General features: G+C 47.4%; 1 protein-coding gene across 8 annotated transcripts in view; it reads left to right on the top strand.

Moving 5' to 3' along the window:
• Positions 1 to 147: 147 nt before the first annotated feature.
• Positions 148 to 15414, top strand: part of Mertk (MER proto-oncogene, tyrosine kinase) — a 107081-nt gene continuing 91814 nt past the window's right edge. For 3 of the 8 annotated variants that reach the window (XM_087202600.1, XM_021257966.2, XM_087202588.1), the window contains exon 1: positions 148 to 409. In XM_087202600.1, coding sequence (XP_087058726.1) covers positions 163 to 409 — 247 coding nt within the window. In that variant the 5' untranslated portion in view covers positions 148 to 162. Of the gene's footprint in view, positions 410 to 716; positions 943 to 1002; positions 1179 to 1541; positions 5241 to 11039; positions 11348 to 15414 lie in introns of those variants that run through there. The other 5 variants (XM_087202614.1, XM_004844311.3, XM_087202601.1 and 2 more) reach the window with 4 other exon arrangements.

Below are 15414 nucleotides of genomic sequence, written 5' to 3'. Positions count from 1 at the left end.
TTTCCTTCCAAGAGTTCCACTTCTTTTGACCTGTTTTTTGGCGCGTAGCGAAGAAGAGTTCTTCCTAGGAAACGTGTTCTGAGTTCTTCCCAGCAACCCCTGCAAGGAGCCCCTCCAAGCCTCTCGGTCTGGGTTCCCCGGAGGCGCTCAGCGGGATGCGGTATGCCGACGCCACCGCCTGGGGGAGCGTCGCTGCCAGGTTTTCCCCAATCCGCAAAGCCCGAACTGTGGGACGCCGTGGCCGCTCGGAGGTCTGGAGCTGCCTCTGGTGACCTCCATTCACCGCCTTCCGGCCCCCAGCCCTTACCGCGGGTGGAATGCCAGGCCTGCCCCAGGCCAGTGCCTCTCTCACCCATCCACCTCCGGCCCGCCCGCCCCCTTCCTCAGCCTCCAAGTGGGACCAGCCTCGGTGGGTGACTGCCCTTAGGGCTCTCCAGCCCCCTCCCTTTCCCTCCCCTCGTCGTCCCCCCTACCCCCCGGTCCCCGTCAGGCTCGGGTCACCTGCTCTGGTTAAAGAGCTGCCTCCCGCCAGCCTCTTCCCTCCGCTTCTCTTCCCTCCCTGCCTTCAGCCCGCCTTCCCCGCCCCTCTCCAGCTCCCTCCCTGCTCCTCTCCACCTCCCTCCCCTCTGTCCCCTCCTCTTGCTTCCTCCTTCCCACCCCCTGCCCATCCCCAACGGCCCGGCCCGGGCCCGGCCCCCGCCCCGCCCCGCCGCTTGCAGCCCCGGCGCCTCCCGCGCGCCTTGTCTCAGGCACTCCGGCGCCTGCTGCCCGGGCCCCGCCACCTAGCTGCTCCGCTGCGGCGCGCTCGGCCGGCAAGGGCGCGAGTTCGGGAAGACCCTCTGCCCGTCCGTCCGCAGAGCACTTCCAGCCCGCTGCACGCGATGGGGCCGGCCCCACTGTGGCTGCTGCTGGGGTTCTTGCTCCCCGCGCTCTGGAGTGGAGGTGAGGGGGCGTGCCGACGGGGGCCCCCCCGGGTGCTGGGCAGCTTTGCACACATCCCTGAGCCCCAGCGAGCCCACTCACCCACGAGTCGCGGCGCCTCCACCGAGCCACCGAGCGGGTGTCCCCAGCGCACCCGGCTGGTGGGGGGCGCCGCGGAGAGGATCCAGCCGGTGGGCGCGGCCGAGAGGAAAGTAGGACCCGAGTCTGGTCTGGAATGAGCCCTGAACTTTCCCCTGGTCAGTGTTGCGTAGTTGGGCCGCGCTCCGGACGGATTTCGGGGCGCCGCGGACCTGGCTTCCCGAGGGAAGGAGCGAAGGAGCTGGTGTCGCCGGAGCTGGTGTCGCCGCTCCGGTGTTGCGACCGGCCGGGGCCGGGGAAGAGCGCCATAGGTGGAAGCCGCTCCCACCGCCCGGTGCGCGGTATTGGCGCTTTTCTCCAGGAGCGCGGGGCCGGGGGGGGGGGGGGGGGTGGCGGGGGGAGGGAGCGTTTTTCCGTCCTGTTAGGGCCGCACAGACTCCGCTGTGCATGCGCAGCTCCTCGGTTTTATCTCGAAGTCCCCCCGGTGTTGTCAGGGGCGTCTACAGGTAGGACACCCGGGTTGATAAGCGAAGGCGAGGACAGGTTCCTTTCCCAGTGATAGCTCGTCTGAGGGGGACGTACAGGTTTGAGATTGGGGCCTGATGCACTTAGGGCAGCTGGAAGAAACTCAACAAGCTTTGCCCAAAAGAAAAATAAACAGGTGAGGGGAGGACTAAATAAACACAGGCCAGGTATTTCCCCTTCCCTGAAAGGCCTGTTTCCATTCAGCATGTGGTTTCAGTCTCTTGATCATGAACCTAGTTGATTAATGTTTGCCTTTTATACTCCAAGATGTCTTTTAAGAATACCTGAAAAGTTCAGTTTATAATCAAGCAACTTATTTCTTTTCCTTCAGGATTTTCCTTTGAAAGCTTAGTTGTTCAAATGAAGAATTCTTAAACATGCATTCTCCTTGTACACATTAAATTACATAAGCAATTTATAATTTGAGGCAACATAGCAATTTGAAACAAATATGGAGCCAAAACTAAGGAAAGAACTGAGGCCATTCTGTTCTCCACCCCATCATCAGCAAGTCCTCAAAAATCCCTCAGCGTTTCTGCCAGATCCATTTCACATAATCCGGTGCAAATCTGGTCAGTTTTGCTACCAGTGATGACTGTTCATAGTCTTGGAGATAGTGAGTGTGTAAACACGGGAAAAGTAACAGGAACTATAGTTTTTAAGATATTTAAAATTTGCATGTTTCTATTTACTAAATTTTTTAAAAGCTGTAATAAAGAACTTTTGTAACTGATAAAAGAGTTTTAGTCAGGTAATCATAAGTCTTTTAAAATTCACCCAGCAGGAAAAATAAAAAGTTTCTCCAATTTTTCCTCTAACTTTTGCTTCTTATCCTGAAATGTACCTGTGAGATAGATGTCTGTGTTCCATCTTAGTTTGTGAGAGTCTTACAGAATAAAATTTCATTTTTTCTCAGTGCTGGCATAGAACCCAGGGCCTCGTGCATGTCAGGCGAATGCTGTATCACTTACCTATATCCCGGGATGGGAATCTCACTGGCAGAGTTAGAACAGAGAGAGATAAGAGTGCTGTATAAAGAGATTAAAAATAGAAATTAGACTCTGTCTAGTTTTGAGTTTTTCATATTGCATACTGTGGGGCTGAGTGTGGTTTAATGACCAAATAGGAGAGATGAGGTATATGTATGTGTAGAATCTACACTGTAGAGAAATGGATAAGAAGTTAAAATTTAAGCATCATTGTAACTTAGAAATTCTCTCCACCACCAGCCTACTCATAAACACTCACAAAGACACAGGAGGGGAACTGCTTAAGCAGGTTCATTTCAAAGCTTTCCAACTCTTCCTTTCTGCTGGGTCTCTGATGGAGACAAAGAGTAGTAGATCTAAAGGGGACCAGAGAAAGGATGGAGAAGGAAAAATAGCAAAGTGGATTAAAGTCAAGGCATCTTGAGGACTGAGCCCATGATGAAGCTGCACCCCTTAGAGGAAATGGGGCTTTACAAAATGGTTAATGTTAATGTTTCTCTTCCAAATTGATACTGTAACGTGTCTTGTAAACATTTTCACAGGGAGAAGTTTGAGTTGTTACTGGTAAGCTTTAGTACAAGTGGCCTCAAAAACCCTTTGGGTGGCACACATCTGTAATCCCAGCATTCTGGAAGGCTGAAGCAGGAGGAATGAAAGTTTGAGTCCACCATGGGCGACTCAGCAGGAGTGTCTCAAAAAAATAAATAAGGGGCTAGGGATGTAGCTCAGTGCAAAGACCCTGAGTTCAACAAAACACAGTACAATATATTTTGGGTGACTTAAAGATAAAAAATTAAAAAGGGGGAGTTGACATAACTTAATGTGAAGGTCCTAGGTTCAACTCCCAGCACCCTGTGGGTTAGGGGAACAGGACAATTTTTGGAAATAAGGAAAGGATTTTTTTTTTCCTTTTTTGAGACAAGGTTATGGTATGCAGCCCAGGCTGGCTTCAAACTTGTAGTTCTCCTGCCTTAACCTTCCATATGATGGGATTACAGGTTTGAGCCATCATGCCGAGCCAGCAGGGCATATTTTAATGAACAAATAAATTTTTTAAAGTTATTCTGGCCCATTTTCTTAAAATGTTGAGATGGTCACCATTATTTTTTAAAGTTAACGATAATTTTTAAATCATGGTTTTTGTTTATTGTTTGTTTTTTGTTTTGTTTTGATCCTGAAAATCAAATCCAGGGCTTCATGAATGCTAGGCAAGCACCCTAATACCGAGGTGCACCCCAACACTCATTTTATTTTTGGCAATAATTTCCAGACATTGCTGGGAGAAGGGTCAGTGGGTTACTCGCACTGCTGAGCTGGGAACAGGCTGGCAGGTAGAAAAGCTGAGCTGGGACCTTGAACACGTGTGTGTCTCAGCTACTTTCCATATCCTCACCAGGATGAGAGTTTGGAAAAATGAATCTAATTGTGTTGCCCCTGTTAAATATCCTCCAATAGCTTCCCCTTTCTTGCCAGATTTTGCAGAGACTCACCGAGTCCCCCTTCCCTCTTTGACTCACTTGTAGTCATTTCCCCCTTTCCTGCTACTTGAGCAACCTGCCTCCCTTCATTCTAATGTCTTGGTTCCTATGGCAGGAACCCCTTTCCCCTCATTTGGCTCCTTTGGATTTCAGCTCAGATGTTTTCCTGAGAGTACTCCCACCCTCTGCCCCTACCCCAACCACCGCTGTCCCGTTGGGTCTAATTTCCCAGTGATGCTTCACAGTACCTGATCTGCTCCTCCTCTTTTTTTTTTTCAGTGCCTTCTCCTCCACTATCCCTCGATGACTTTGACCCTGCATGTCTCTTCAGGGCTTCTTCGAAGCCCTTCTTCTTTCTACTGGCTTTTCCAGAAACAGAACTGCTGCAGCCCTCACCCTTATGGATTTTGGCCTGATTGAGGGAAAATCTTTTTTTGTTGGAGTGCCCAAGTGATTTCATTACTAGAGAAGTTAGGAAATTAAAAGAAGTTAGATTTTGGGCCAGGGATTTAGCTCAGTGGCACTGTGCCTGCCTTGTAAGCACAGGGTCCTGAGTTCAATCCCTGGTACCAAAAAAAGAAGTTAGATTTTGGGATATACAGACCCCAAATATATTTATACTCTCCTTAACTATTCCAACGAGGAAAAAAGTGAAAAACTGGGGGGGGGGCGTGTATGAAAAATACAGTTTTAACATTTCCTTGGCAAGGTGCAAGATGCCCTGACTGCCTTGACTTTGACCTGTGGTCACTAGTTTAATCTTAACCCAAAGCACATGGCTCTCGTTGGTATGCAGCATTGCAAAGGAGGCTGATTAATACAAACACTTTTGAAAAAGAGGGTTCCCCATGCACACTTCTTGGAACTGCAATGAAAGCATTAATTGTTCTGGCATCTGTGGGCCTTGGGAGGGCGTTAACTCTCAGGACTTCCCGTTTATTTTTGGTGCAGGGGGACAGTTTCATAGAACTGTTGGGAAGGATGAAATAAGCTACTAGCACAACTGAAATTCTGGGAAAATATTAGCCATGATCACCAGTGGTTCCCCTCTGTACTTCTGAAGTCAAATTTGGGAGTAGTCCTTTTTCCTAAACAAAAGCACTTGAGGTTTTATTTCCTAGGAGTTTGGCCAGCAGAACCCACGCAGGGCCTGGGAATTCCTGGCTGAGCCTGGCATTACCCTCCCTACACCTCGCCCTACAGCTGCCTCTGCCATCCTCTCAGGAAGGTATGGAAATGAAGTCCAATTCTGCTCAACTTTCCCAACATAACTACTCCAGAGTGGTTGTGAGTTTTGTTTGGTTTTGGTGTTTGGGTATTGGCTCTCTGAGGGTCAGCATCCAACTGTTTACCAACTCCAACTAGGTTTTCCAAATGAAGTCTTTTTGCTGCAGCAGAGAGAAAATAAGCATTGCACTGTACAAGAGCACAGGGTGAGGTTGCAGGAAATAAGAGGGCAGTGAGCCTCCACAGCGCCCCTGGTGGCAGCGTAGCTGAGCCCTCTGCGACATCGGCAAAGGCCTGGCTCCTCTTCCCTGGATGCTGGGCATTTGCTAACCTCTGTCTGGAGATAAGCCTTTTGTCTCTGATCTTGGATCAGGATGAGAACTGAGGGCTGGTGGCTGCTCAGCAAGGTGCCCTGGTGGTTTCAGGAACTGTGGGATGGTGGAGGGCACAGCTTCTTACCTAAGCCCAGTCCAGGCAGTGGTGCCATTTTCTAATCAGGGGGACCAACTGGCAAATACCAAGGCCTAACTTTCTCTTTTTTAACAATTACAGTTTTTCTTTCTCACTAATCTTTGTCCTTTATACTTAGCTCTTGCTATAAAATATTTGGGATGCACAAAAGGCTGTGTAGTAGGTAGTAAGACCCACTCAGCATAGAAGTCTGATGTCAGTGGCAGCATGCAGCCCCCTACTGCTCCCTCTCTGTCTCACTCATTCACCCTGCCCAAAACCGGGCGTTTTCATTCCTGGGCAGCCCTATATCCTTTGGCCACACATGGCTGTATTGGTGCTGCTCTACAGTGTCGTTTTGTTCCATGTCATTTGGGGGTCACATATGGCTTCATATATCAGAAAACCTCACTTTGGTGGCTTAACAAGGCTAGGTGAGACAAAGGCTCCATGATGGAATCAGGAGGCTGGCAGTTTACTCTGCCTTCCTCAGCTAATGGTCTTAGAGTTCACTGTCTAAATGTGGGTGCTGCATCTCCAGACATTTTGTGTTCCAGGCAGAAAGAAGCCAGGACAAAGAATGGTCTCATATCAGCTGAGTCAGTCCTTTTTAAGAAGGAGACAGTTCTATGTGAAGCTTCATGCTGTGGACTTCTGATCACATTTCCCTGGTTATGTTTGTTGGGAAGAACAGCAAATCCAGTGCATTACCTGGGCAATTTGCCACCCTACAGGGGAATGGATATGGAGCAGGGTGCAAGCCACATCTTGCAAGCACATATTATTAAATTTTAGTAGAAAAGGTGCTTTCTTCTTCAACTTGTTTTTTCACTCTGTTCATTAGATTCATTTAGGTTAAAAGTGTAGCACTGGTTCACTTAACTTCATAGGCAAATATATAAATATACTGTAGTTGTATTTATCCAGCCTATTTTTTTTTTTTCAGTACTGGGGATTGCACCCAGGACCTTCACACAGAGCTACATCCCCAGCTCCTTTTTTCAGTTTTAATTTTGAGAGTCTTGCCAAGTTGCTCAGGATGGGCTTAAACTTGAGACCCTCCTGCCTCAGCCTCCTAGAGGGCTAGGATCAACGGTGTCTTAGTCACTGTCCTGTCACTGGGATAAATACCCAACACCCACAACTTAAAGGAAGATTGTTTTGGCTCATGTTTTCAGTCCATAGCCAGCTGGTTTCAAGGCAGACTAGCATGAAGGGTCTGTGTGGGAGAAAGCTGCTCACCTCATAGCGACCAGGAAGCATAGAGCAAAGGGAGGAGCCAGGGAGGGAGATGCATCCTTCCAGGTCACACCCCAGTGACAACCCCTTCTGACTAGCCCCACCTCCCAGCACTAAGCCACTTGTGGCTCCCTGATCCCTTGTGCTTCACGAGCCCCACCTGAACCATGAGGCTTTGCAGTGACACAGGTGGGAGCCACCACACAGCTGCCCCATCTCTTCCTAATGGGCATTGAAGTTTTCCTCATTTTTTTTTTACATCAAGAGCAATGTTGACATGCACATTCTTCTTAATATTTTCCTCATAGAAGCTTCATTTGTTGTAATAGAATGCATACATTTTAAGTGTGGCGTTTTTATTTGGTTGTCTTCCTTCCTTCCTTCCTTCCTTCCCTTCTTGTACCGGGAATCAAACTCAGGACTCTGGGCTTGCCAGGCAGGCGAGATACCACTGAGCTAAATCTCTTGCCCTGTTTGGTTGTTTCTTGAGACAAGATGTAGTTCAGGATAGTCTTGAACTTACTATGTATACCAGTCTGGCCTCACACGGTGATCCTCCTGCCTCACCCTCTTGAATGTTGGGATTACAGGTGTGTGCCACCATGCCCCACTTAAGGGTGGAGTTTGATGGCTTCTGACCAGTATACCTGGCAATACTGACGTCCAAGATAACCCCTACCTGCCTGTCTCCCTAGCCTGTGTGGTCAGGGTGGAAATGCTCAGTTGTCACTCGGGCAGTTCAGCATCCTGTACCTGCAGCCCTGCGGGTGGACAGGCTGGTTGTGGCTGCGGGCTGTCTGGACCGAGAATGTCCTCCCACAGAGACTGAGTGGCTCCAGGCATACTCCGGAGGGCAGGCAGAGCTGGTCTGTGCCACCCCGGCGCCACCCTGGCCCTTTGGGCTGGTTTGCTTACACACAGCTGCCCTCCATGTGCTCCACCCTCAGGATCAGCCGGGGCTCAGGAGCTGGGATCCACTCTGATGGCAGGGTGACAGCGGATGGCAATGTAAGAAGCCAGCTAGAGCTGGGCAAGTCACTCAGCACCTGTGAGCCTCAGGGTCCTCCCTCGGGACTGGGGACAGCGGCACTCTTACCAGATGAGAGAGGAAGGAGTGTGTGCAGGTGCTGGGCCTGTACCTCTTGTCCTGCAGAAGACTCTGAACATCCTGATGCCCCTCACCTTAGAAGGGGTTTACACAAAAATAAATCAATCATAAGTTGAAAATATTATTGATTGGGAATGCATTTAAGAGAGCTGTGAGTGTGGGACCCTTGGGAGCTACAGTGCCTCTTCAAAGAGGATCACGCTGCCTCTCACTGTCGTGGGAGAAATCAACATCCAAGTTAGCGCAGGTTTCTACCTGGTGTGTGTGTCCCTTTTCCCTCACTGTAAAGTTGAACCCTCCTAAGTTGTTTGTAATGGGAAGTGCTGTCACTCAGTTTTGAAAAGAGGTAGTGTAGATTTGGTGACGGTTCTTCTTTGAGCGTTTGGTGTAATTCTTCAGTGGGACCATCTGGGCCAGATTTGTTTTGGGGGAGTTTTTAAAATTATGAATTGAACTCCCTTAATAGTTACAGGGTTACTTGATTTATCTATTTTGTATTAAGATGTGGCAGTTTTTGTTTTTCAAGGATTTAGCTCATTTCCACTATGTTGCTAGATTTGTGTGTAGAGTTATTCATAGTATCCATCTCTGTGTGTGTGTGTGTGTGTGTGTGTGTGTGTGTGTGTGTGTTGCTGGGAATTGAACCCAGGGCCTTCTCACTGAGCTATATCCTCAGCCCTCTTTTTTTAAATTTTGAGACAGGGTCTTGTTATGTCACTAAATTGCCCAGGCTGGGTTAAACTTGCAGTCCTCCTGCATCAGCCTCCCACTGTGCCTGCCTACTACTCACTTATCCTTTGGATGGCTGCAGTCTTTCATGATAGCTCTTTTTCATTCTTGATATTGGTAATTTTTGTCTTCTCTATTTTTTGTCAGTCTTGCTAGAAAACTGTCAAGTGTATTGATTAGCTGTTTCATTGTTTCTCTGCTGTTTTTCAATTTCATGTCTTATATTTATTTTCTTCCTTCTGCTTGTTTTGGGTTTTATTCTTCTTGTATGCTCTGAGCTTAGATAAATGATCTGAGATTTCGTATCTTCTCTAATGTCTTCATTTAATACTATAGCTTTCCCCCTTAACACTAGTTTAGCTGTGTACCACACATGTTGATATGTTGTGTTTTTATTTTAATTCAGTTCAATGTTTTTTGTTTTTTGTTTTTTGTTTTTGGTACCAGGGATTGAACTCAGGTCCTTGTGCTTGTGAGGCAGGCAGCGGAACCGCTGAGCTAAATCCCTGGCCCAGTTCAATGTATTTTTAAAAACTTGTCGCAGAAATTTTTTTGATCCATGGATTATTTAGAAGTTTACTTTACAAATATTTGGAAAATTTCATGTTACCTTTCTGTTATTATTTTCTAGTTATCTCCATTTCTTTTAAATTTGTCAAGATTTGCTCTATGGCTTAAGATACTACTTATTTTTGTTTATTTCTTGTGATCATTTGGAAAGAGTGCATATTCTGTGCTGTTGGGTGGCATGGTCTATAAATGTAGGTTATTTTCCTTGGCTGTGTTGTTGAGTTCTCCCATGTCCTTCATTGTTTTCTAGTTATTCTGTGATTGTAAAGAGAGAGGGGTTGCAGTCTCCAGCTATAGTTGTTGATTTGTATGCTTATTTCAGTTTTTGCTTACATGTTTTTCAGTTCTTTGCTTGGGTCCATGGTTATTTAGGATTTCTGTGTCTTCTTGATGGAGTGCCTCTTTGATCATTATATAATGTGCCTCTGAAATTTACTTTATCTGATAATAATGTTTGATGGATATATAATACATCTTTTTCTATCCTTTTGCTTTTAGTTTGCCTATATAATCATATTAAAATAGCAGATAGTTGGGTCATGTTTTTAAATCCACTTTGCCAATCTGTTTTAGTAGGCATGTTTGGATTATTACATTTAATGCAATTGCAGGTGTCAGTATTTTACCATTTTAAATGAAATATAGAATCTCTATGTCCTTTTAAATCCCTTAATTCCCCCCATTTATGATGTAATTGTCTTCAATATTTTATCTTCTAATGTAGAACCACATCAGTGTTACAATGTTTCTTCAACCATAAGACATAATTTAGAAAACTCAGGAGGAGCTTCTGTTGTTTATTAATATTTTAGCTGTTTTTGCTCCTTCCTGATATTTCAACTTCATTCTTCTCTTGCTTCCTATCTGTTCAGACAGTTTCCTATATCTCTTCCTTTGAGGGGGACAGGGGGTTGAGTTTTTTGAGGTGGAATCCCTCTATGTAGTCCAGGGCACCCTTGAATGTGCTGTGTAGCTCAGGCTGCCCTTGAACTTTTGGTCCTCCTGCCTCAGCCTCTCAAGTGCTGAGATTACAGACATATGCCACCACACTTGCATTTTGACTTAACAGTTGTTTTATTTCAGCACTTGAGAAGCATTGCGCCCCTCCCCTTTTTGTCCTTTGTGGTTTCTAAGGAGAGTTTCACCACTTTTCAATTGCTTTTTCCCTATAGGTAGAGTGTCATTTAACTCTCAGGGCTTCCAAAATGGTTTCTTTGTCTTTAATTTTGAAAAGTTGGGTGACAGTATATCTTGGTGCTTGGAGGACTTACTCTATTTGAGGTTTCTTGGGATTCTTGAGTCTGTGAGTTGAGTCTTGATAGATTTAGGAGCATCGAGCCATGATTTCTCCTGCACTCTCAGCCCCGGCCTCTTCCTCTTCCCCTTTCAGGGAGACAGTAACAGGACTGTTAGTGCTTTAGGAATAGTCCCACAGGCCCCAGAAACTTGTCTGTTTGTCTGTTTGTTTTCTGGTCTCTTCTCTTCTTTGTTCATACTGGATAATTTTCTGTTGTTCTATTTTCCAGTACACAGACTTCTTCCTGTTCAGCCTCCTTCTATTGAACCCATGCAGTGAGTTTTTTATTTTGGTTTTTCTAAATTTCAGTTCCAAAATTCCCATCTGGTTCTTATATCTTCTGTTTATTTACTGAGACTTTCTACTTCTTTGCTGAAGCTTTCTGGTTTTGGATGTGTTTCAAGCACGTTTATGACTACTCCTTGCAGAATTTTTATGATTGCATCTTTAAAGGCTTTTTCAGGTAATTCTATCATCTTGGAATTGGTATTTCGTTTGCTTTGAGATAGAACTTTTTTATGGAAATCTAGACATGTGGGGTATTATGTTATAAGCTTCTGGGTCTTAATTAAATCTCTTTTCCCTGGTTTTCTCTGAACTGCTCTGGCTGGAGGCAGGGTCTGCTGCCCTGTTGCTGCCAGGTTGAGGGTACAGCTCTACATCTTCCCTCAGGAGGCCGAAGCCCTTTGATCCCCCTGCCTCCCTTGATGAGAAGGTGAGCAACACCTCATGACTTGTTCCATCTGACACTGGGGAAGGGAGGGATGGCCCTGCTGGTTTGCAGTGAAAGCTGGGTCTTTCTGGTCTCTGATTTCACCCCAGTGTGGAGAAAGAGGGGTGCTTCATTGCTTACTTAATGCATACATATAACATAATGTTTACCATGCTAACCATGTTTACAGTCCAGCTCAGAGAAATTAAATACAGCTGTGATGTTGTGCACCACTATCCATTTCATCTCTTAAAACGGAAACTGCACCCATTAAGTAACGACTCCCATGCCTCTCCACATAAGCCCTTGCAACCACCCTGCTATTTTCTGTCTGACTATTTTGACTACTCTAAGTCTTTCAAAATTTTTAAAATGTTTGTTTCAGCCAGGCATGATGGTGCACACCTATAAACCCCAAACTCAGAAAGAAGGATTGCAAATTTGAGCCCAGCCTGGACACCTCACCAACTTAACAAGATCCTGTCTCAAAATTTTACAGAGGGACTGGGGATGTAACTCAGTGCAAAGGCTCTGGGTTCAATACCCAGTACCCCACCAAGTTCATTTTCTGTGTAATGTCTAGTTTAAGTATATTCAGTGGGAAAAACGGGGAAGAGCACATCTACTCTGTTTTTAGAGAATTCTTACGCTTCATCACTTAGGAAAGCCTTTAACAAACTACTCATGAACTCAGAGGGTTTGGTTTTCCAGAGTTAGCCACATTTTACAAGGAAATGCCTTTTTTTCTTTAGAGAATGGCTTTTTAGTCATAGGAACTCAGGAATCGGGCTGCAGGGCATGTTTTGTGGGTACCATGATGAAAGAGTTAGACTTGGAGACTGAGGGTCTCCCCTGGGTCTTGTGAAGCCGAATCTGGACTATGGAGGAGAATCAACCCCAGACCTCTGGAGGGAAACGCTGTTTCATGACCCCGGCCAGAAAGTGTTGCCACAAAGTCTTTCTGTGACCCTTGGCATTCTTCCAAAGGGGAATGAGAAGGAAACCCTTGGTTAAGTCAACACTAAGTTCACATTTCACATAAGAGGCTCAGCCAACATAATTGGTTCCATATGTCTGGCCTAGCCCATCCAGGCATGACTAGCTGCACCTTTGAATCCAGACAGATCAGGTGTTTTCCGTTATGGAAACAATCACTGCATGTCTGTGCCTGCCGGATCCTGCACGGTGTTTTACCTGCACTGCTCGCCTCCCATCTGTGAAAGGAGGAGGTGTTAACTATCTTCCTTTCCAGACTGACTAGACTGACTGGATGGATGGATGATCTGCACACGGTCATATGTGGTTGAGCTGAGGCTAAAGCTGCCCCTGTGACTGCAGAGTCCTTGTTCTCACCTCCTCCTGCTGCAGCCCCCTTCTTCCAAGGCACATGCAGGCAAACCTGGCATTCCAGACCTATGGGACAGCACCCCCAAAGCAGGGTGATTTATGCCTTGACCTTGCATCTCTAGAGCAGGTATCTGACCCTGGCTGCACGTTACAATCAGCCGAGGAGATTTTTTTAAATCCTGGTACCCAAGCTGCACTCCAGACCAATGAACTCAGTCCCTGGGTGGGACCCAGGCATCAAAGGCTTACAAACCTTTCATGGAAGAGTCTGCAGGGCTTGAGAGTATGGTGGGAGCTTTGGAAGATGCTGACTCTGCATCTCGATCCAATTCTGCAGTGTTCTTTCTGGTTGTGTTGCTGCCCACCCCATCCCTCTGGAAGGAGCTGAGGATTACAGGCTGCTTAGAAAGCTTCTTGTGCAAAGCACTTCTGCCACGAAAAAGCCACATACCCGTGAGGGCTGGGGTGAGGGCTGGGGCAATCGTGAGGCCCTTGCTGAAGAATGTGCTCAAGGCCTAGGGGAGGGGCACATTTGCTTGATTGTTTTAAAAATTTTAATTAGAGCCAAAAGGAATGTGTGGGGGCCCGGGCAGCAGGGTGGTCACCCCATAAGCTTCTATGTTCTGCTCAGAGGTCCAACCCTCTTCAGACCCTCCCAGCCAGGACTCAGTGAGGTTGACTAGTTTGCCTGGTGTACGAAGGTCCCTTTGCCCCTCCAGAGCTACTCTTTGAACTGAGCTAATCCTGGGGAGGCTGACCTGTGCCCCAGCGGTCCACCGTGAACTGTGTGGAGCTCGCTTCCACTGGTTTCATGTGCCACATAGTCAGTGTTTGTCTGAAATTCAAGCGTAAATTGGTGTTCTGCTTTTTACCTGGCGGCCCTGGGCCAGGTAGGGCCCATGTGCAAAGTCTGACCCGCCAACACCCTGCTTGATTGGCCACTTCCTTTCTCACTGGGGCTTCTGTGCTGCCCTGCAGCTGTGACCTCTTGGACCATATGTGCCCCTGACCCTTTACTCTCCTTCCTTTGCCCTAAGCCCCAGCCATGTTCTCTCCAGCTTTGACTTAAGGTCAGGATCTTCCCTTGCAGGACATTGTTGTCCCTGTGCACACAAACAGCTCAGGAGTCCCTTTCATCCCACAGATGGCATTACCTTTTTTCAAGCAGTCTGAGGCCATTTGCTACAGTGAATTAATGATTACCAGGTACAACTTAGTACTGTCTGTCAGGTCCAGTGATTTCAGGTTGAAGGGTAACTTTTTTTCCTCTCATTAAGAGTCATTACTACTTTTCATCAGTGCAGAAGCCTTTGAGTTACATAAATTCAAACTATACCAAGTAGAACATTTTTGTTTTTGACCCTAACCTGGGTAGCAAGGAAGCCACCCAGGAACACAATTCAAAAATACCCACCTGGGGCTGGGGATTTAGCTCAGTGGTGCCTTTGCCTGCCTCGCAAGGGTGAGGTTCCGAGTTTGATCCCTGGTACCAAAAAAAATAAATAAATCCACCAGGGGGTGCATATGGAATGGGTGGTATGACAATCTGGGGCCCAGCCCTTCCTCTTAGGGAGTATAGGGGGATGCAGACCTGTGTGTAACCTACAAATGCACCCCAGGAAGAGGCCTTTCTCCTCCCAACCACAGTAGGGCCGCTTACTCAAATCCCACCCACAGCAAGGCTACCTGAAAACCTCCACGGGCCCAGGCAGAGCACACAGTCTTGGCAACCTGCTGACACTCCACGTGCCCACACATGCCCACTTGTGCTCTGCGCCATGGGAACCAGACCCCTGGCAGCACCTGGCTGGGTCCTCACTCTTGCAGCTGCCTTTGAGTCTCCTGATTTTGAGGCTGAACTTCAGAGAGCTCGCTGAGGAGGAGTGAGTCTCCCAGCCAGGCCCTTGAGGCTCACTCTTGCTGTCCCCAGGCTGCCCCCACTTCCCAGGCCCATGAGATTGTGAAGCAGGCTGGTGGCACACAGCACCTGAGGGTGGGGATCACTGGGCAGGTTCACCAGGCAGCAGCCTCTCATTCTTCAGGGCTGTCCCAGCCAGTTACTCATTGGATGATTGTTGATAGTGTCCCATAGGCCTCTCCCTCTGCTGGGCACTGGAGGAAAGTAATGGGGACAAAATCTCTGACTTTAAGAAGCTGAGATTTGGAATATAGTCAGTGGCTGAATGGTGATTGCAAACAGGAAGCGTATGGTGGGCCATCCCCTGCCCAGCTCTGCAACTAGGTGGGACTGGATGGCCTCTGAGTTGGCAAGCGCAATTTTTGGAACAGCTGGGCAGCCACTCTTGGGGCTGCATGAGTACCCAAGGCTGCTTAGCAGCATTTACCGCTGGAAGTCAAACTTTCCACCTTAGCTGCTTATTCAGTGCACGCAATGGAACAACCTTGGAAGAATGGATGTGATGTTAATCTCAACTGTCAACTTGGTTGGCTTAAGAGACACCCCAGAGGTTATAAAGCACACTTTGGGGTATGTCTGAGTGTGCCATGGGGGCCTGACCTTGAGGATTATACCGGGCCCCCAGCCTCTTCCTCTCTGGCCCCTTGCTTGCTCTGCTTTCTGGCTGCCATGAGGTTAGCAGCTTTCTTCTGCCATGCTGTTTCTGTGTTGGAGCCAGCCTGCCATGGGCTCAGACCTCTGAAACAGACCCCAAGTAAACCTCTTATCCTTGCATTATCTATCTCAGGTATTTTGTCCCAGCAAT

The sequence above is a fragment of the Heterocephalus glaber genome, unplaced genomic scaffold (assembly GCF_053883595.1).
Source record: "Heterocephalus glaber isolate CG9 unplaced genomic scaffold, H.glaber_assembly_v1.0 deba00000470, whole genome shotgun sequence".
Lineage (NCBI taxonomy): Eukaryota > Metazoa > Chordata > Mammalia > Rodentia > Bathyergidae > Heterocephalus > Heterocephalus glaber.
Note: the sequence above shows the minus strand (reverse complement) of the source record. Positions and strands in the feature narration are given on the sequence as shown.